Source organism: Atractosteus spatula, chromosome 2 (genome assembly GCF_055471065.1).
Source record: "Atractosteus spatula isolate fAtrSpa1 chromosome 2, fAtrSpa1.hap1, whole genome shotgun sequence".
In the NCBI taxonomy this organism is placed as follows: domain Eukaryota; kingdom Metazoa; phylum Chordata; class Actinopteri; order Semionotiformes; family Lepisosteidae; genus Atractosteus; species Atractosteus spatula.
The window spans coordinates 31782321-31804671 of record NC_142707.1 but is presented as its reverse complement, the minus strand read 5'-3'; the positions used below and the strand labels follow the sequence as shown (position 1 = coordinate 31804671).

The 22351-nt window shown below is 39.5% G+C and overlaps 2 protein-coding genes across 4 annotated transcripts in view; both read right to left on the bottom strand.

Annotated features, from left to right (window-relative positions):
• LOC148839557 (uncharacterized) lies at positions 1–6171 on the bottom strand. 2 transcript variants are annotated; one of them, XM_088909457.1, is made up of 7 exons: positions 6065–6171; positions 5561–5721; positions 5162–5251; positions 4840–4931; positions 3328–3488; positions 2035–2151; positions 1–385 (listed from the first exon to the last, which is right to left on the bottom strand). In XM_088909457.1, exons 2-7 carry the CDS (start codon positions 5683–5685, stop codon positions 290–292), a joined length of 681 nt encoding a protein of 226 aa, XP_088765583.1. In that variant the 5' UTR covers positions 5686–5721; positions 6065–6171; the 3' UTR covers positions 1–289. The 2 variants fall into 2 exon arrangements, with proteins under 2 accessions (XP_088765583.1, XP_088765584.1); XM_088909458.1 differs by lacking the exon at positions 5162–5251.
• A 2655-nt stretch (positions 6172–8826) lies between these two features.
• phip (PHIP subunit of CUL4-Ring ligase complex) overlaps positions 8827–22351 on the bottom strand; it is a 76396-nt gene continuing 62871 nt past the window's right edge. For both annotated transcript variants that reach the window (XM_088929536.1, XM_088929532.1), the window contains 4 exons: positions 21921–22084; positions 19436–19692; positions 18810–18968; positions 8827–17650 (listed from right to left, as the gene is read on the bottom strand). In XM_088929536.1, the coding sequence (XP_088785662.1) occupies positions 16929–17650; positions 18810–18968; positions 19436–19692; positions 21921–22084 (1302 nt within the window). In that variant the 3' untranslated portion in view covers positions 8827–16928. The remainder of the gene's footprint in view (positions 17651–18809; positions 18969–19435; positions 19693–21920; positions 22085–22351) is intronic.

Here is a 22351-nt window from a genome sequence, read left to right as displayed (position 1 = left end):
TTTTCTTTACACACTAATGATTTTTTAATATTGCAAAATGTACAAATCTACAAGCATGACCAAAATGAGTTAATACAAACCAAGTAAAAAAAAAAACATCAAAAAAGACCATAAGGATATGGATAAGGATTTCCATTGTCATAATGGCAGAGCAATGCACCACACTCCCATTACATATCTCTGCAGTAGTCAGTCTTTCATATGTTTCAAAGACATTTATCATTTAACATTCTTGACCCCCATGGGCCACACAAGAGAGAAACACATCAGGATCGTTATTGCCATTTCTTCAGTCATGAGGGAAGACGTCTCTGAGCCAAGGTTTCATTATAAACCTTTCCCCGTCAAAGTGACTGAAATAATGATCCAGTGTAGGGATGTCAGGCTAGCAAAAAAATAAAAAAAAAGAGAAACAGGTCAAAATGAGGCAAGGCAAAAGAAAGTGAAGTCTAACATTTCCAGGCTCACTCTCAACTTGCATGCCATGAATACTCTTAAAAAAATAGCATTTTACATTCCTTGACAGCAGTACTAAATAACAAAGCCATTTATTTTTATTGACCCCAGCGATGAAAATTTAAGCTCTGACATAGTTGTGAAACTCTGCTGCAGGGAAACATTCCAAAATGAAAGTGGAATTAAGGCAACTGTCGGTCTCTGCTGGCAGTGTCCAGAAGTGGCAAATAGAACATTTAGTGAACTGTAATGAGTACCACAAGCATTAGTTGATGATTTAAAGTAGAAAGCAGGTAGTTAGTAGTTGCACACTGCTATAAAAATGATACAGTTTTACTCTTGTAACAAAAGTTAATTCAGTCCCCAGCAGAAGGCTTTTAGTCCTTTGGGGTCTTTTACAAACTGGTTGTGAACAAGCAAACCTTCTCGTGCTTTTACAAGGTTCTGGGCTTCTGTGCAGTGGAGGGCTGTCCTTTCTGTACAGTAGGTTGTATATAAGACACATTTCCTTGTATTGCGACTTGTATGTGTGCCTTCAGTACCTTCAGCCTTCAGTGCATAAATTGTACATACACATTATAATATAATCCCTATAGATGATTCTTAAAAAAAAATGAATTAGGTTATAATGCCTTTTTTAAGTATTCTTCTGCCTTTCCAACAACAAAAAAATGTCCAAACTGCCCAAAAGCAATTTGATTTTGCTAGATACAGTTCTGACTGTTATTAAATCACATGGGACACAATGTTCAACTACAAAAGACTCATTGTGTCAACACTTAAGTGAGAAAGCAAAAATAAAAAACAATACTATGTTGTTTGATTAAATAGATTATTTATACCCCAGAAAATGCCCACCACAACACTTAAGCCCTGATGGATTAGAAAGTACTACTTCATTAAGGCTCTAGTTCACATCTGATGTATCCTTTCCATTATGAGGCATTTTAATTAGCTCATTATAATCTAATCAATGTTTCAGGGAAATCACTACATTCCATTTCTGAACTATAGCCGAGTCTTAAAACCGGCATGAAAACTTACTTAAACCAACACAGTGCTATCACTGTCAAGATCCCTGAATTACTAAAGAGACATGTACTGTACTTCACTGCCAGTTACATACTTTTTCCTAACTGTGACAGGAAATCAAATTAAAAGAACCAATATTTCACTAGGAATAACAAAAGCCAAGAATTACTAAAACAAGCCAAGTGTACTAAAAATGTTTCGAGTGTTTTAGTCATATTAAATTTGGCTTAACCTGCCTGCCTGAGGTCTGACCCCCTGGCCACAGGCTCAAGGAGACTAGGACCCCCATGCAGAGTGAGTGGTGACCAAGGGGCAGCTGCAGAGGTGGAGATGGGCAGGAGGGACAAAAGAGAAATGTGAAGTAGAGAAGGTGCTTACGTCTAGTATTTACATTTTTTTTTAATTTGATAATATGTCAGGAACTTGGCTGCAGTTACCCTTCCCAAACTTTCATTGTAAACTCCATTCAAAACAGGTGCCTAACACCTCCTAATCATGCCTTAACCCAACAGTGTATTAAGTGCACATGGACTCCATATACTTTACCTTTATGCCTATAGAACGCTCTAGTGATGTCTGAGGAATGTAGCCCACAAAGACCGATGATGGGCCTGGTCCATTAAAGAGAACTTTGTAATGTGGAATCTGTTCAGCTTTTAGGAGCTAGAAAGACAACAGAATAAAGTTCTGTAGCTTTAAAGCCAATAACCAGCTTGTCACAGTTATTTGACCAAGCAACTGCACTAATGAACACAAAACATTTAAATATATTTGATCATAATTTCAAAGGATGTTAATAAAGCTTCCCATAAATTAGAAACAGGCTATAGGCTTGAAATCATGGATCTGGATTAAAAAACGGATTAGGAAACCAGGGTGAATACTGAAACAGGTGATATCATTAGCAGTTTACTACAGGGATCTGAAGCAGTATCACTTCTATTCCTGATTTAAAACAAGAGATCGAGATCTAGATCTCTGGCAGAGTTAGTAAATTTGTCAGGTTTGCAGATGATGGCAAACACCGTAGAAGCTGGCAATTGAAACTGAAAAATACCAAGAATTCAAGAGTGGGGAAAATATTTGGCAATGCACAATGTACATACAGTAAGTGCACAATGTTACATACAAAAACAAATGATAAATCTACTGTAAAATGGGAAACATTAATCTTAAAGAAGCTACCTAGGAGTGAGATTTAGGTGTTAAGATTGACAATCCTTATCTTCTATGCAATGCCTAGGAGAAATAAAATGGCAAACCGTATATGGGTATGCAGTTAGAAGCACAGATTTTAAATAAAGGGGATTGTATCAGGCTCTAGTAAAACCTTGTTTAGAATATTGTGTGCAATTTTAGTCACCACATTTAAAAAAAAAAAGTAATGTTGGAGTCTCAAACAACCTATATAGCCATGTTGTTGAAGCCAATACTGTGGGTTCTTTCAAGAAATGACTGGGTGAGATCCTTGCATAAATCAGCTACCAGCAATCAAGTATGAGGGGAGCCTGACCCATCTAACCTCTGTAACCTTTCTTGTATTCTTAAAACTGTATAAAATGAATATGATTGTCCAATTCTAATTTAACCAGATACCTTTAATACTTATTCAGGTATAAAGCCGAAACACTGAAAACCTGCAGGATTCCAGACCCTGAGGACAAGTCAGAAACCCTTTACTTAAGTAGTTACATATTTACACAAGTTGTCCATGAATTGTGCATGAAATCTGATGGACTCTGTACGTTTCCTGGACTGAATATTTCCCTAACTTTGGAACTCAGTCTCAGCCCTACAACTACAATGTGTACAATGGTAAGCTGGCAGATATCTACCTACCTCAGTGCCCGTGTACATCCTCTTAACCCACTCTGGAGGAGCCCTCAGCTGCTCATCCCAGCTCACAATCACACCCACCATGTGGTTGTCCATGTCCATTACCACCTCGCCCACACGGAAGAGGACACCTGCAGGTCTGGGACTACGCACCTCTGTGGAGGCTTTGATTGCGGGGGGGGGGGGGAGAAAAAAAAGATCAACCCTTCAATAATAATTATCGCCCTGTATAAAGTGGAACTGCGATGAATAGAAAACATATTAAATTTAAGTTGCTGGATGAGCTTCATCTGGTTATTTGAACCACACCCTGTTAGTTGCAGAATTTTTCTTAGTGTAGATTTACAGAGTACATGACGGTGGCACAGACGACTGGGTCATCCTTTATTTTAGTTTGGTTTCCAGGTGACAGGATGTTTTCTCGAGTGGGCAGAGGGCGCCTCTGGAGTCTGCTGCATTGATCCGATTCCCACAGTAACCCCGTTACCCTGACAATACCTCCAGCTGAGGATGTTACACCGGATAGGCCTACCTTCTCCCACAATGAACACTGATCTACAAACACGTTGAGCTGGACAGAGTGCTGGGAAGAGCCGTGTATTGGAATTTCAGCGGTCACTGGTTCAGTAGCCTGTTCCCTGCCCACTAAGAGTAATCATGGGCATCATAGACGAATATAGATACTGTAGCGCCCTCGCCCGATGGTGAGGAGGAAGCGCACCTAGGCACTCAGGGTACTGCGAAGCAGGCTGGGAGGTGTAGCCGGGGGGGGGAGTCTGAGGGTCAGCACGATGACCATCAGCTGACCCTGCTTATGTAAATAGTGTTATATTAGTTTAAGTGTCCCGTGTAGCTTTGTAATTGTGTAGTCTTCTGTTAACGAGTTACCACCCTAAACCTGTGTACGTGTTCCGTTGGTCCCCTTATGTGTGTGTAAATCCTGTGTTGGTTTTGGTTTTGATGGGAGAATAAAAGCAGTTACTTGTTTTGCTATCTCATCTCCACTTGTCTTTTGTCCTGTGTGAACTCGAAAATGCTACAATACCATATGCCAAACTTACAATACCATAGTGATTATGAAGATCACAACCTATCTCGCTCTCATGTCATCCCCGATAGCAGCATTTTATAATACGGTGATATTGCAGTTATCAAGCAGAGCATGTCAAAAATCTGTTTAGATATTCCAACCACTCTGGCCAAGTATACTGTAGTCAGTCCTCACTAAATATTTCTGTTTCATTTATTCACATCTTGGTTCAATTTCCTCAATTGACGCTGATGGATTTCAGGCTTTGCTGCAGCAAGCGCCGTGCATGTGATTTTTGAACAGCTCTGCTTCTGGATCATCAAGGCTATTAAAAAGGGTTAACATCTAATTCCTGTAGTTCTACAGATTGATAATTCTTGGCAATTGCAGGAAAATCATCAAAAGAACATCTCTCTCCCAGACTGCTAGTATGCAGTAATCTAAACAGCTTCGTAGCCTTGTGTACACTGGAGAGACACCATTACCTCCGAAATAGCCCTGGTCGTTACTATACAACAGAACTTCCAGCGCTGGAGATTCTCCATCTTGGTCCTGCTGCCCCAAGTCTGAGATGGGCCTATAGGTCACAGGAAGAAAAGGGATGAAGCAGTACTGGGAGTTTCAAAAAATTATTAGTGAGATAATACAAACATATACATCTCAATGGAAAAAGGTGTAATTTCATCTAATACTATAGGCTATGTTTTCAAATATCCTCATTGTGAAAAATGGTACAACAGCTTTGGTTATTTTCCTTTATTGCTGTGCAGGGCATGTCCACCAAACACTTTTTCTTGTGGTACTTACACGAGGTTAGCAATCCAGCGGTTCAACCAGTCCGTCCACTCACCCACGTTTAAGTAAGACTTTCTGAAGTTATTCCATGTGCCGAGCAGACTGTATGAAGAGAGCATAGCAGCCTACTTATTTCACAAAACAATCTGTTGATCAATTTTATCCGAAAACGCGTACTTTCAGAAAACAAGATTATAGTATCACACAAGGGGAAAAATATTGCTACGGCGCATTGATATAACTTGCTTAATATATCAATTTGTCCAAAGTTTTATGGTTTAACTTTAATTGTTTACAATCTATACCGACAAGATGCGGATACCCTGGATTAGTTTAGGCCACGATTTCAAGGGTTTTCTTAAAGCATATCAAGTGTTTAACCTGTCGAGCAAGTATTTATAAAACTCCTACCGCTGTGTGGCTCGGTTTCGCTGAGCAGCACTATTCCCGGTCCACTGAGAAATTAAGTACTGAGCCGGTAAAGCAGACAGCAGCAAACAGATCTGAATAGCCGCCGCGGCTGTGATTTGGGGCATTGTACTTCCTTCGGCACATCAAAGTCCGTGTTTCACCTGCAGCCCGGAGGGAAGATTTACTATAAAAGCACGGTAAATTTTCCTTTATAACTGGCGAAAAAGCCATTGCAAATGCTTTATAAATATCAGGCACTAGGCGTTTTAACTCAATAAAACAAACGGATAATTAAATCAAATGAACTCGCTTTAACAGGTGCTCAGTAGTTCCGAAGCAAGCTCGAGTACTATTAAAACTTTTATTACGCTAATGTCGTTACTAGTAACGTATTCAGATACCAGTTTAGGACACGGGAACTGAAACTAATTTGTGATATATATTTTAAAAACTACACCGTAGTTAGTTTTAAATGCTGCATTTAATCTTATCAGAGTTTCATACCTCCTCAGATCCCACCGTCCTGAGCACAGGACCCAATAGGACTCTTAGGTACTTCCACAAGTGCTGTTTAACTGAGCCTCTCCAAGCAGCTTGTTGACACTTCGCTAACTCCAGCTGTGTCATGTGAGCTCGGAGCTTTCAAGCGACATTAGGCTGTTGACTATATTTACATAAACCGGAGTTTCGGTCTGCCACCTGCGCAACTAAAAATACGAAATATCAGATTTGAGTGCGCCCAATAGCTAATGCACACGAAAAGAAACAGCACCTCTCTGACTTCGCCACGTCAGGAATGATGGCTTTCATTGACTAAAATAAATAAAAACTTACATAATTACACCGTGCAGACACAGGGGGGCAGCATTTTCTTCACTTTCCCTGTAAAGCTTGAGAGTGAAGATTCCCCCCCCAAAGAGTTGCGATCTGCTTGCATGGCTCGTAGCTTGCATGGTTAACTTGGCGCAGCTATTTTCAGATGGCCATTGATGTTCAGAATTCAAAATCGCAGAACGTGTGGGCAGAACAATATTTGATAAATACTGGTGAATTAAGCAGACGACCAATGAGATGCCAACTGTCAGATTAGCCTCCAGAAGTGGATTAATTTGATTTGTTTACGGCCCTATCATTACTATCACAGCGGCTGATCCTTTGCACAGACTGTATGGTGAACAGGTTATCAGTCCCTACTTAATTTGCAATTAATATTCAAATGACCAGGATGTTCTTTTAAAAATTTTAATTCATGTCTGGGCAGTACTGTACTGTATGTGCTTTAAGGTTTATTGAATTGTATTGTCATCTAGTGAAAAAGGAGAAATTCTAACAGTATCAAAGCAAACTCAGAGTCTGCTTAAAAATCATTTTTAATCTTTTATCTTAGTGTAAATGTATATATATCAACCAGTAATATCGGACAATAATGGGTTTAAAAATTGAGATGCAAAAAATTGACTAATAAAGATCACTCTCAATAAAGCATTTGAGATCTCAGTAAGTTCAGAAATGTTCCTAGAAAAGTACATTGAATACCATGAAAGCATTATAGGTCTTTTATTTTCAGCTTTAATTATCACAAGCATGGCTAATGAATAACCTTTTTTTAAATAGTTTTTTAGAAACTGATTTTCTGTGGGATATACTAGGTATCAATTTAGATCTAAATCTATATTTGAGTGTGTTAAAACAAAAAAGATGGAAACTGCACTAGATAAACTCAACGTCAATGCCAAAGACAACACAAAATGCAGAAAACCATCTTGTCCATTTTTCACATTCTCTAATTACTGATTTTTTTGTGACCAGATTCAGAAGGCAGAGGCCACAAACATCTATTACAAAGAAATAAGAATAGATTGATACCGTGCTAAAAAGACAAGCACCACCTTCCTCTGGTGTGTGGAGTCGTCTTCAGAACTCAGATGATTCAAATGATGCCACGGCCAAAACATTTTGCTTTAATTTCTCACTGTAGAATTAATGTCTGCTTAGCTCACACACTGATAGAGCTCCTCACTCGAAAATACATGATAAAAGGTCTAACACCTACCTTGGAAATCAAAGGTGGACTTAAAATGTTAAATGCTAAAAAAAGTTGCATTAAAAATCATGCAACACTTGTTTTTCCACAAAATGTTGCCCAGGTTTGGGTTACAGCGTGAACATCTCGAGTTACCATTTGAAATACCTTTCGCATTGAATTGTAAAGTTGTATAATGCTGATATCTAATATTTTTATTGCTCTGAGAGGTGTACTGCACACAGTGGTACATCAGTTGTATGCCAACAGACATCGATCTGTCATATTCATGATCTCTGATCAGCACACATCACTGATACCATAATATTGCATCAATACATTTGGCTGTTAAGAATTGCTGAATTTTTATATTGGGAATGGACAAACTGGAACGGCATGGTGGTGCAGTGGTTAGCATTGCCCTGGGTTCAGTTCCTGGGGTGCTATCTGCGTAGAGTTTGTATTCTATCTCCTTGTTTGCATGGCAGGACAGTCTAAAGACATACTGGTAGGTTAACAGTCTAAATTGGCCCTGGTGTCTGTCCTGCACTGGGCTGGTGTGCTGTCCAGGGTGGACCCCGCTGGCTTGTGCCTGTTGCTTGTTGGGATAGGCTCTAGCTCCCCTTTCACATTGAATTGGAAGAAGAGGTTAGAAAATGGATGAATGTATGGAATGGACAAATGAAAAGGTCAAGGTTATCTAGCTTTAAAAATGTTCAAGTAGGTAGCTGCCATCAGCATGCATAGGCTGCAAATGAACAAGTAAAGGTTTATTCCATGCTGAAAAAAGAAGAAAAGAAACAACTTTTTGGCTGTGGAGCCTTCTTCGGGTGCGGAGTGGAGCTGAAGAAGGCTCCACAACCGAAACGTTGTGTTTCTTTTCTTCTCTTTTCAGCATGGAATAAACTTTTACTTGTTCCCTGGTTTAAAAAAAAAAGTTTTCCACCCACCTGTTTTAAATATAAATGCCATACAAAGTACAAACATATTTCACATTTGTTCTTGAAGGTCAAACGAACCTTGCATTGCACTATACCAAGTGTGACCAATGTAATGTCAACTTTGCATTTCCGTCTTTTTAATTGCAAAGTCTGGATTTGAATTATTGTCTTGGGACCCCTTAAAATCTAACTAGACAGCAAGAAATGTTCATGCAGAATTTCAAACTGACAATTAGGACCAAGACTTCCTAAGTCACAGCCAATGAAACTAAGCACAAGAAAGTGTAACAAGAGGCAAGTAAGAAAACACAACTGTTTATTTTAAAAATATCAGTATGTACTAATATAACAGCAGTACTCCCTACACATACATTCTAAGTTTTTGTGTTTTTTTGCCTTTATCTTTTATATAAAAGTATCCAAACTAACATAGAAAGTCCCACCCACCCCACTACCACCAGTAGGTCAAATAATCGTCTGAACAGCTAGTAAGAAAGAGTTCACTGAACACTATATTAAGTTCAGGGACAACTTCATGCTGCAAGCATTTAGCAGGTCCTCATCTTTTGTGATATCCTGGCTGTACTGGTCGTATTCATATTTGCTTTTCACTCTAGTACATTATGACATTTGGAAACTTGAAGTTGATGTAGCTTCACTGATTTTCCACCCAAACCTTCATTCCAATTTTTACAGGTCACAAGCACAAATCTGTGTTTCAAAACAAAAGTTACATACACAGTATAGTACAACTCTTAAATGCAATGGGATAACAAGCAGTCCGTCTCTTGTTTCTTTAAATCAAAAAAATTAAAATTTCTCATACAAGTATAAGCACAGGATAGTATAAAAATACTATTTCAGGCCAGTTTAATACACCAATATATCTATATTTAAATTTACAATGACAAGATATGTCAAACATTGGATTAATTAATAAAAGGTAACAGGCATAATAAAGTTTGTCACTTATTTTACAGAACATTTCATATTTTCCTATAACTTCACTTAATTTAAAAAGATGTACCGTGTTTTAATAAAAATGGTTTCCAGTGTTCCACGAAAGAAAAAAAAAGGATTTGGGTAAACAGAACCTGTATCAAGAATTTTTTTTAAAATAAATTATGTATGGTTACTTTTAAGACATTCAAAAGAAGTCAGTATTAAATTGAGCATGTATACATTACAGTGTTAAAGAAAATGTCCATGCTGCATCCATCTTATAAAAAAAATACCCTTCTACACTGAGACAGCCTATTCTGTAAAGCAAAAAGTCACACACTCCTTCTTAGAGAAATGCTTTGAAGAAACAAACCTTCAGTGGCAATGAACTCTTTAAAGGCTCTTTAGAATTAATCATCCCTTGAATAACCTTGTCTACATTTTGTAGACATAAGGAAAAAGTACAAAAGTGTACAAGGCACAATCATTAAACAGAATTTTTCTGGGAATAGTTCTGTGTCAGCAATAGACACGTGCCAGGAAAAGTGCAGATAAAGAACATGCAATGTTCAATGAAACATGATTGCATATAAAAGTGATTTGGCCACTTTTGACAACAATGGAAATAATTCTTAAAAACAGTGAGAATTTACAAAACAAAATACAGGAGATAATTTAACATACATCTTTTGCTAAGATTTAAACGCTGTAAGAACTTCAGACATTGTAAGTGCATATATGGCTATACACATACAAACACATTTGCAGGTCATTTCATTGTACCTTTAAGATTTCACAAGTACTGAATAAATCTGCTATATAAATATGAATACAACAACACAACTGTATGTATGACCATTTATAAAATCCAAACCCCATTCCAGCAATTCAGTTGAATTTTTTTTGTCTCAAAAGAAAAAAAAGTCTTAAGTTTGTTTCTACAGGATGTACACACTTTATGTCAGTGCAATCTATTCACCTTAGTCGCTCAGGATACTCAACAGACTCTGATATTAGAAGGTACTGCACGAAAACCACTGGCAACTGAATTCCAGGCACACAGATGTACTTGAGGTCAACTGCTCTGAATCTTAGTCTTTGGCAAAAAAAAACATCAATGATATATCGCTGTTAACAAACATTGTGGGAGGCGGATTCGTTTATTTTCATCTTTAGCAAATGAGCTGGATCTATCAGATACAGGATAAAAAAACGCATAGGTCATCTGTTGCTCTCGAATGTACTGCAGAGATTTTATGTCCAGAGTTCTTTAGCAAGAACAAAGGCAGCTTCACAATGTAACCAGTCACATTACTTTAAGAGTACTTAAGCACAGGGGCTAAAAATGTGTACAGAATATAGTACGTCTGATTGGTTACCTTTGCAGGTAATCAGCTGTTTCTCCCCCTCAGCTCTCAAGAGACTGTTTTCTCTTTAATCCACTTCCCCAAAACCAGCTGTCACTTCTTGAAATCCACTGGTCAAATATACATTTGAACTCCGGATTTCACCATGATTCTGGAGAGTGACGGTTCATTCTCACTTTAAGTACTGGATCAAAAAGCAAACCCCCCCCCCCCCCCCCCATATAAGTCTCATGCTTCGTGAAATCACTCTGAATTTACCAAGAGCCCTAAAAGATTTTCTGTTTTGTGGGAAAATGTCTCGAGACACTTCCTTGCATTCTGCATAGACAATAAGTCCCATCACATGGCGCAGGAGGATAATCTCCTGGTTCATTTTCTGTGAAGGTGGAGACCGTAAGGCCTGGTGCAGAGATGGATTTGTATGAGAAAAATGATGTCATGCCGATTGCCATGCTTGTCATCAAGTGACCAGCGCTCCAATGCATAAGTCACGTTTCAGCGGTAAAGGCGGGACGCGGAGCACTGTCAATGAAGTCAAAATGCCAGTGCTCGCAAGTCTAAAGTTGTCCAACAAAATGTTTTGAATTCCCAGTCGAGGCTCTGCTTCAAAGCTGGAAAACGTTTTCTACCGATTCCGCAGGTTCAAAGAAAGCCTCGGCTCAAGGAAGAAAGGGATTATGCGGGTACTGGGAACGTTATCGATAAACAGGTGGTTTCCAGGAAAAGCCACTTCCAGCAGGCCTCTTATCTGGCTGAGAATACAGATTCCACCATCTCCACATACTGGATTTATCATAGTTACTGAAAAGCCTAATATACTGCTACACTGCTGCTAGGGATCTAACTTTTCAACACAGGATTTTCCTCTTGTGCCATTACTTGAATGTCTCAATGTAGTTAATATACAGTTTAACCCCATGCAAAGCGATGCATAACACATTTTTTGTACTGTAATTAATTGCATTCTAATAAACCAGTTCCGATTACATAACCCTTCAACAAAGTTTAAGGGGAAAATCCTTCCTGAATACATTTTTAAGATGTCAGTTCAAGCGTTCTCACTTTTTTGTCTACTACAATTGCAGCACCTGCACACTCTACATCAAAATCAACCTTGTATTTTGCTGTGAGCTCATTCTTGCATTAGGTCTTGAGGAGCACTAGGTGTCCTCAGCTGCACTTGAAGGACAGCTATGAGCCCCTTCTGTAGCACAGAGTTCATTGTGTCAGCAATGTTCAAGATGAGCACTTTCGTTTTCTATGTGTGGTTTCATTCTCATCTTGGCATCTTATTTACATCTTAGGTGTCCATTCTTTCCCCATATACAGATTCTAGCCCAGAACAAGACAAATCGTCCTCTAGATTTGGTGTATTCTGCTATATAGTGTTCCAAAGTTTCTCACCACACCTTGACTGGCCTATCAGCAGTCACAATTAAGTAGTTTCATAAGTGCAGAAAAGTGTCCAATCGCGGATGTTTCACCTCATAATGGTGTCAAGCCCATCTTAAACATTACTGATAGTGTGCTGGCATCAGAAACACACCGGCTAAAGGTGTCTTAGTTTCCACAACACTTCCTACCTCAAGTTATTAAAAAAAAAACAGGTGTGGATGAGAGTTTCAAACCTGCCTGCTTAATATAAATCAAAAACCCAGAAAGTATCCAAAATGCCAAAATCCCAGAAAGTTCCCAGCTCACACAGCCATGAGACAACTGAAGTTACTGAAATATTTAGGCAGGGAAGATTGCAGATGCACACAATGAAGCTCATGTGAAAACAGACAAGAATCAGTTTTTACAAAAAAGCTCAATTTGAATTTCCACAAAATTGTAGATTGGGAGGTTGGTGTACCTTTCTTTTGCTATTAGACTCAACCAGCAATTTATTGTTTTTCCAAAGGTTAAACTATATTGACACAATCAAGAAACACAACGCACAGCAATAAAATCATCTTTGCTGAAAACATTAGTTCCCAGAATTCAGATTAATACATTATTTTCCTTAAGATGGCCCAATAGTATTTTCTTCTGTAGTTTTTGTTGTGCACAGGTAGACACAACACTTTTGTTGTGTGGTGTGTTTTGCACGTTTTTACACTATCACACATGGAAGTACAAACATACCTGTAAAACAATCGTCACACTACAACGGCACATGGTTAAATGACAAGGTGCTTAGGTGCAAATGCTGGCCTTGATTTTTTAAGTCAGAAGTAACATAACTAATGAAAAATAACTTTCCAAAGGCAGTTTCTATACAGTAGGTAGCAGTGTCAGTGTCACTGCTGTTCTCTAACATTTTAAAAACAAAAGAATTACATATCATTGTCAGAAAAAAACTGTTTATGTTTTAAAAAATATTTTCTAAAGCAAGCCTTTAGCCTTTATGGTTTTGTCAAAGACATAATTGTTAGTAGCTGTAATGATAGCGATGGGTAGTTATGGCTATAAAGAAAATCAAAAGAAACTTTTGCTCTATTATCACTACATATGTTCTGAAAAATTAAAATATACAGATTTTTTGTATACTGACTTGAATGTTAATTTACAGTTCACTCATAACTGACCATGATGTCTGCAAGTGCAGTCTGCTGAACGAGATGGCTGTTTGAGCAAGTGACTGACTTCTGCTCAAGCACTAAAATCGCCACATTCGTGACAGAGCTGACTGGGCTCTGGCGATGACTTTGCTGAAAGTCCAGCCTGGTGAGAAAGCAAGAAAAATTCAGAAAGGAACCCACATGTCTTGCTCATCAACAGAACCAACACCCAACATTGAGATGGTGAAAGCTAGACTATATCAAATCAGTTGGACTTGTCAGCATTGCAGCCAAGTGATCAGTAAAAATCATCAAGAGTTTGTGATGGATGTCCACTGCTGTGGTGCAGATGTGAAGAAGGACACATTAACTTAAATTGCTGGACCACTCAAAGTAGATGCAATGTAATGGACCATTCAACATTTGTGATGGTCTGTTTAGAAGTATGTAGTTGCTACAGAACTCCACCTGTAGTAACTGAAGGCAACCTGGCTCATCTCAATGTGACAACATTCCTACAGGACAACCCACGTCCTCATGGTGCTCCTGTGACAATGGCGGCCCTGTGAGATGAGGATGTGAGTATGTGCTGGGACAACATGTGGTTTCTAAAAGACTAGCGAACAGGCACGTGCTTGTCCAGGGTGAACAAGAGAAATGAGACAGAACCACCTAACACAGAATCTGCCACCTGTTGCAAAGCATGTCACATATGCACACCTTGTGTTGTCTCCAACAGTGGCCACACATGCTGATAACCTGCGACTTTCACAGTAGATTGCATTGATCAACCCTGATGACAAATCAGCATAATGAATTTGCTGTTATCACATCTGTTTGATGAAATTTCTCTGCAACTGCTTCCATACAAAATGTCATTTTCCCCAATAACCTTTTCAAAATTGTTTCAGTTTTAATTGATGAGTTTCTTTTGATGCTCAGTATTTTTAAAAATAATACTGAAAAGACATAAACACTTAATTCTAGGTAAATTTAGTAAAAAAACCAAAATATCAAACACTGCTTCATAAACCCAAGCATCCTAAAAATAAGTTAAACAAGTGTTTGGTAGCACAATAAAAAAAAACAATTTTCATCCTCATCATTAGATGGTTCTTGTAATGAACTGTACTGTGATTTATTTGAACCAGATTTCAGAATTGGGTAATTGGATAATTGCAGCCCACACACATTTGTAAAACTCACATTTTTGTTGGAGAAAAAAGTCACGAGATACATATGTGGTTTGATAATATCTTTGTTCCTAAGACCAAAGGAAATCTATGTCACTCGACTCTGAATCCCAAAAATGTAATTAAGAAAACATGTAGTATCATTGTTGTAATTCCAATTAGATACAGTAAATGTTAAATCTGTATAAAGGCACGACTTATTGCTATTTTTGATGACCGGATTGTAGGTAGTTCTGAAATTTGTTTTTAGACTACAGTCCATTTTTTCCCTACTTACTGTAATCAACTCTTTCAGAACGTTGAATGACCAAAACGATATTCTCCCACCAAGGTGAAAATCTTTCAGTATGAGAATACTCTTCCTCAACATCAGAATAAAGTCATCTAATAAAACTACTACTGAAAACTATAATCCATGTAGTTTGAAACATGGTCTTCTCTTCATATTTCTGTTTCTTAGTACTGCAAGTGAGGTATTTTCTTCTTGTAATTTAAGATTAGTATTATTAAACATAATACATTTTAACAGTCGCACATTTGGCACAGACACTTAAAATATGAATTCCACATTATTGGAGTCTATCCATTGAGTTTGTGTAGATGAGGAAAAAACGTAATGAATGATGAACCTTGAGGCCAATCAGTTGTTGTCCTAAAAGAGCCTGAGGAAAGGCAGACATGATTGATAATCCAAAACGTCAAAGATGTGCAGTTTTCAGAGAAAGTGCTCATCAAGTCAGCCCCCATGAATGTGTGATATAATCCAGCATTCCATCTCCATCTCGGAAAAAGAGCTCTTACTATTCGTTTGCTCACAAGGACTGATTGTGAAGTTAACAAAATGGTGTAACATCTTTTAGCCTTCGATTAATTTTTGATTATGAAGTGGCTAGTGTAAATATAGTTGGGTCATTGTTTTTTTTGGTTTAAGTGAAAAAAAAACTTAATTTGCAGCCCATTCTGGTGAAGCAGAAGTAAATTCCATGCTGAAGGCTAGAAAGAAGAAAATGACACATATCAGCTTTAGAGCCTTCTTCAAATGTGTGAAGGCTCCACAGCTGAAAATCTGGATTTTGTTTTCTTCCTTATTTCTGCTTTTTGCTGCAGAATTAACCTCTACTTGTTAATTAACCACTCCCTGCCCTCCTTCTCAAACCCAACCCATTGAAGGTGACAATGGAAGCAGGAATATTTTAAATCATTTAAAATTCTTTCCCATTTTCAACCCCTGCATTTCAGCTCTCTTTATTGTAATTCTAACAGACAGCAGAGTAAAGCTGATTGGGACATCTGCCCGAGTCTTGCCTTTCTCCACTCTTTTCATGGTAAAAATGACTTTCCCTACAATCTCATTGATTGTGCTGATCAGCTGACCTCTTGACAGAAAGACAGTGCTCTTTCAAACTATCTACATGGAAGTGTGGAAGCATGCAACATATGTACAATGAAAAAAATGTGCAGGTCTAAATCTTACCAAGACTGTCAGAAAGCTATTGGCTGCAAACAATGACATTTTTATTCAGTCAACTAAAACCAAACCTAATGTTCTATTATTGTTTTGCAGCCTGCATCTTTCTTCTTGTAGACAAAGATCTGAGTAAAGCAATGTCTGTCTTTATGCAGAAGCACTAGATCCTCTTTATCAAGTACAGAATTTAGACCACATTGGCATTAAAATGATGAAAAAACACATTTAGGCCTGTTATCCAGGCAAAGAAACACATTGACTGGCGTGATATTGAACAGAGTTCGCAGGTAATTGCTTTTTAGAAACATAAATCATATTCCCACAACATGATTCCTTTAAACTCTCTGGAGTAATGCAATACCTTTTCATTCATTTCAAACAAGGTTAAAAGAGGATCTAAGCTTCTACATTAAGAATTCTAGGAACAAGCTTGGAATGGGTCTCTTTATTGTTTTTGTTTTTTTGGTCCTTTTGATTATGACATGCTAATAGTGTTACCTGTAGAAGACCCACATGTGTATTTCATTCAGGCAGCAGAAATATAGGATTTTGCATGTGCAATTTACATTATAATTAATGGTCTCGCAACTGAAGTCAGGCCACAGAAATCCACAATCATCCCACTACCAAAAAGCTTTGTGTACGTTATAAAATCTGGGTTTTCAGTATTATTGTGTTCAAAGGCTAAACAATAATAGTTAATATAATTACCATAAAGAGGAATATGTTCACTATCAAAGTGTGGGCAAAAAGCACCCAGTTTTGGTCCCAACGTAGGTAGGTTCACAAATGAACGTACAAAATTAGCAGCAAGATTTGCAGTGTCCTCAAGTGCTGTAGCTTTATCTTTACCTGGATATCACAAAGCAAAAGCTGTGTTTTTTCTTCTTTTTACCAGCCTATCAGATTCGCTTTTGCCTTTTCAGTCAGTTTTCGAACTCTCCCTTTACTGGACGTCCCAAAAGTCAGGGAGGCGTCTTCAAAGAGCAGCTGCCTCTGCTCTTCTTCAGAGTCGTCCTCGTTGTAGAAAGCTGTCCTGCGGCCCTGGTTCCTAGTCTTCATGGGAGACTTGGAGCCCCTGTCCTCCTCTTCCTCTTCAAATTGCCCGTCGAGCTGTGGTGGAGGCTCGTGGAGACTCTCGCTCTGTCTCCTGCTACTTCTCGTCTGCATCTTTGGACTCACAGTAGAGGGTTCAGGCGGGAGGTCCTCCATCTTTTTCTGTCCTTTGGGTTTCCTGCCCCTGCGAGACTTGATTGGCTGGGCCAGGTCCGAGTCTGCGGCAGTGTCTGTAACGGCGGCGACAGAGGAAGAGGTGCCGGCCTCATCACTGGCGCACTGGTCCCTCTCCTCCTCGGCCTCCTCTGCCGTGTCCCACAGCTCGCTCTCCCGCATGGCCTCCAGCTCCTTTTTACTTTTCCGTCCTCGCTTCTTGCCTGGCGGCTTTGCAAGGCTCTCTGGCTTTACAAAAGGCTCTTCCTTCGCGGTGCTTTCGACCCTCGCCATGGCCTCCGACTTGGGTTTCCGACCTCTCTTTGCCACGTAGTTTGGTATATGTCCACCGTGTCCATTCAGCTGCACACTGTTCTGGGGCTCAGCGTCCAGCTCAGAATTCACTGCAAGGAAGAAGGGAACCAAGCATTTCAGCTGAGAAGCACCAAGACTGCTGGCAAAATGACCTGCTGTAATTAGCAGTCTGACACGCAAAAACCACCTAAATAAAAAAACAACACTTCAGAATATAAGATGAGAAGATTCAGAGGTACTAATCTTTAATTTACAAAAGCTTCAATGATAATATGTATAGACAATATCATTGCCTGCCCCAAGTGCTGTTTTTACAATGTTCATAGGACAATAAAACAACTCTGAAATACAAGAGTTAAAGGACATAAAACCTGTAATGTGGAACTGTTATACTTCTACGCTGGGAAGTTTAAGAAAACCGACCATTTATTGGACTAGGCAATAATAATACTGGAAAATTGCAAGGAGGCATGTCATTCTCACCTGCTAGGTACAGCACCAACAGAAAGAAGACAGATACCACATCAAGTAAATATATGAATAAAACCACAAGGATGGCTTATCTGTATGTGAATTAACATAGAACCTGTACTGCCTATGCAAACAGGCACTAGTGAACAGTTTAATTTGTATTAATTACGCCCCCTACTGGCTTTGTTTTGAGATGTCAATGTGTTAAAAAAACAGTAGGAAAGTGAGTCTCATTGTCTGCAGATGATGCCACATAACACAGGCAAGCAGGAAACAATGAGCAGAGCCTGTGAGTATCTGTGTTCTTTATTTAACTTTATTCAACAAAATGTGAATAGGGACATAGCACATAGCGTATGAGAAAGGTTACAGAGGAAAACAAATCATTCAGTCCAACTCTTTTTATTCGGTGCTCGGTACTTTTCATTCCCAGAACTCTGTGAAGGTGTCCTCAATGCAACAAGTAAATCCAAAAAATCTTTCCTATCTTGGACTATCCCGAAACTCCTCAAATTTCTAATCCAGATTCATAACACTGCTTACTTTCAGTGTTATGTTAGCCTACATTTTATTGCTTAATAAGTTATAAGTTATGAAACCTATACCATCCCCTTCCACTTTGAAGTAGTGGCATAAAAACAATAATAATAATAATTAATAAATAAATAAATAAATAAATTCTGAACAGGTCTGCTAACATAGTTGTAATGTTCCAGTCTTACTCATTACCCTGAGTGATCATAGTTGTGTGAAAAGCTCAACCGATCTCCGCCTTACCCGGCTGGTGGTCCACAGATGACTTCTGTTTCCGTTTCACCTTTTTCTTCCCAGAAGTCTCTGCCACAGACGAGCTCCTGCCATTGTCTGTGTCACTGGAGAAACTTGGAGTGGATGCAGAGTTGTGGACTTTAAGGTGCCTGCTGGGACTTTCAGTCACTTGAAAGAAAGAAAACCGGAACACCTTTTGAATACTCAAGATAACAGAAACAAAAAGCAAACTTACAGTGGTCTTCAAGAAATCACCACAACCAAAGTATTATGTTCCCCTCCGAGTCCAAAGGAAATTGATGGTCTGGTTCTTTATGTCAGGCTCCTTCAAAAATTGAAAAGCCAGGCCTGCAAGAACTGGACACATTTGCAGCCCAGACGCGTGGCTTACCTTAGACTTCATATGCTGTACTGTTCAGAGAGGACTGCACTCTGGATACCCAAGATACTGCACCGCTTGCTAAGAAATGGACATTCAAGCAGCCAAGATTCTTACTAAGATTCTTACAGGACCACAAGGCCCACCAGATCTGGGTTTTTAAAAAACAATGAAAATGAGATAACCAAATGTGGTTTTCTTTCCCCGTGACATTCAGAGCTCTGAGAAATAAACAGGATTTCTTCGATCTCCCCACCTGGTTTCCTGTTAGCAGGGAGGGATGGACTGGCCGATTTGGCCCCGCTTGAAGTTGACGGAGGCTCTACAGCAGAATGGTTTCCAAACCGCGTGGTGCTCCTGGTCCGGACCACAGCCGGGGAATCCACAGCCCTCCCATTGACGTGAGGGACCGTCTGTCTGAGGGCGGCAGGCCGGGAGGGGCCCGGGGAGGGAGACACGGCACAGGGCTCTGGCTTCAACGGGGCTTTGACCGACCGCCGCTTCCGCTCGGGGCTAGGGGGGGACAGAACCCAGCACTTAACCACCGCAGTCCACTCTCATTAATCATTACAAACAATACCAGCAGCTTTACAGAGCACTTTGCCTCAGTCTAGCAGGGAGTTTTAAGAGAAAAAGCGATTCGTTTCTTTGAGAAATAAGACACCAACCCATTCAAGAGATTGGTTTCCTAACACTGTGTTCTTTAGAGTCAGATTTTAATCAATGAAATGCACAAACATATAGACCTTTAGAGATTTTCACTTTTTTTTGACTGACCAGAAGTCTATTTTTTTTGTTATTTTTTGTTATTGTTATTATTGTTTTCTATTCAAATACACCCACCTACGAGTGGTGGCTCTGTGGCTAAGGATCTGTCCCTGTGGCTGGAAGGTTGCTGGTTCAAATCCCGCAGCCGGCAGAAGAATCCTACTCTGTTGGGCCCCTGAGCAAGGCCCTTAACCCCTTAACCACTGTAGAATGTCTGACCCTGTGAGTGTGTGCTTGTTTGTGTCTGTGTGTGCCTGTGATGGACATGCATCTCATCCAGGGTGTGTCCTGCCTTGTGCCCATCGCACTGCAGGATAGGCCCGGCCCCCCCTCCACAACCCTGTACTGGATAAGGATAAGGGGCGGAGCGGTAGCACTGTGTCTAAGGATTCGCGCTTGTGGCTGGAAGGTTGCCGGTTCAAATCCCGCAGCCGACAGAGGAATCCTACTCCGTTGGGCCCCTGAGCAAGGCCCTTAATCCCAGCTGCTCCAGGGGCAGCTTATAAATGTCTGACACCGCACTCTGACCCTAAGCTTCTCTCTCCCTGTCTGTGTGCCTGTGTGTCTCACGGAGAGCAAGCTGGGGTATGCGGCAAGACAAATTCCTAATGCAAGAAATTGTATATGGCTAATAAAGTGATATTATAAAGCATTTAGAAAATGGATGGATGTTTAAGATTAAACCAGATGATTGACCATCCTTTCTTTAATCAATCATTGTTACAGACGAAGTTTAGTTAACCAGAGCTTTTCAGAAAAACAGACCTGATCACAAGTTCTCATCAACCCTCTGTTTCGGCTACGGAGAGCCTACACTATGTCAAGAATCAAGTGTGTGGCAGTCACGTGCCCATAATCAAACATCTTAACAATAGACTGTGTACAAATATAACACTCCCCCAGGGGGACCAACTAAAAAAGGGCCTTGAAGGAGCTCTTACTGCTTGATCTAGTCAAGACTCCCCAGGAGGATGGTATACGAGCTGGCAAGTGCCATTGCTGTTAGTCAGCCAGGGCATCCTCATCTTGCCAATCCCAAATTAAAAAAAAAAAACACAGTCAGACCCGACGGCTGAAATGTTTGGAATTCTAGTCTATCACGGTCAAAAATAGGAATTTTAGCACTCACAAACCAGGGTGCAATAGTTTGTCTTTCCAAGAGCAATAAGTGCCCCCGGGCATTTAATTACAAGCTACAAGTTGCTATTTGCTTAACAAATTACTACTATCTCTAGGAAGCCATTATGAAGAGATTCTTCCAGTAAAACACCTTTGCCATTTCTTACAGCCCTTACAGTCTTACAGACTGTAGACAACAGAGAAATTCTGTTGGGGAAAAAAAAATAATGCTGTCAGCTGCATTTCTCCAACCTGCTTGTCTTCATAAAAATTAGTAATATGTAAAGTATATTCAACAGAGGTATCTTACGTGAATGTTGTGCTGCAGCTGATTTGGTCTGATGTTGTTATAATGATTTTGAATCATGTTTTAAGGGTAATATTCAAATTTCTAACCTTAATCATACATTACTTATAGAAGATTGCTAGAATGTAAGCAATGATATGATCCTATGTAGGCCTATGTATATACATATTAATAACAGAGGGCTGTTTGAACACCATGCTCTTCATAATCCCTAAAACTATTCTGTAAAGTCATAGTAAATATAAACTATGAAGATGTAAATATGTCAAATTTAAACTGTTAATTATGAATTAACTTCATAATATAAATTATGAAGATGTCTCACCTTAAACACAGTTAAGAAGGACATTGATACGGGACCGGAATTATGTTGCACTCCTGTCAGCTTGCTGTTCCTATGATTCATCCGCCTTTAATTCACAAGTCCCAGTGTTATATGAAGCCAAAGGACAGGCACGGCCACTTGCTCTGCCCCTGGACGTTATGTTCCTGAACTAGGAAACTTTCTTGCGGCTGCGCTGGACAAGCCCGTGGCTGCCGGACTAACCTTGATGCAGCACTGCTAGAAGGCGATGTACTTCTCCGCCTCCTCTTCCTTTGGCTGCTCAGTTTGTTGGCTGAATGAAAGCGATGGGCCGACTTGTAGTCAGACAGGATAGCGCTGACGTGTTCTTCAAACAGAGCTGACAGCCGCAGACTCATACTGTAAATCTACAAGGAAAGCACCGTTAACATAACTGTGAGTCTTGATCTGCCACTATCTACTGTATATTTGAAGGAGATCTGCACTCTATACACTGTGTATTTACTGTTAGTGGCTCATATTTGAATTAACTTCCTTTTAAAGATTTTCTCAGATCGTAATTACTCTGGATGACATCCTTGTGTACCCAAAATAATCCCTTACAGTACTAAAGCCCTATAGTTAAAGATGTTTAACATTTCTGTTCGTCATTGTGAACATTTTTTTCTTTTAAA

What these genes read in the sequence shown, in the direction of transcription:
- LOC148839557 (XM_088909457.1), bottom strand. Translation starts at nt 5,685, where the DNA reads ATGCCCCAAATCACAGCCGCGGCGGCTATTCAGATCTGTTTGCTGCTG. An exon ending in CGACCAGGGCTATTTCGGAG is followed by an intron (nt 3,489 to 4,839) that starts GTAATGGTGTCT and finishes CCGCAATCAAAG; the next exon opens with CCTCCACAGAGGTGCGTAGT. An exon ending in AGCGTTCTATAGGCATAAAG is followed by an intron (nt 386 to 2,034) that starts GTAAAGTATATG and finishes TTTTTTTGCTAG; the next exon opens with CCTGACATCCCTACACTGGA.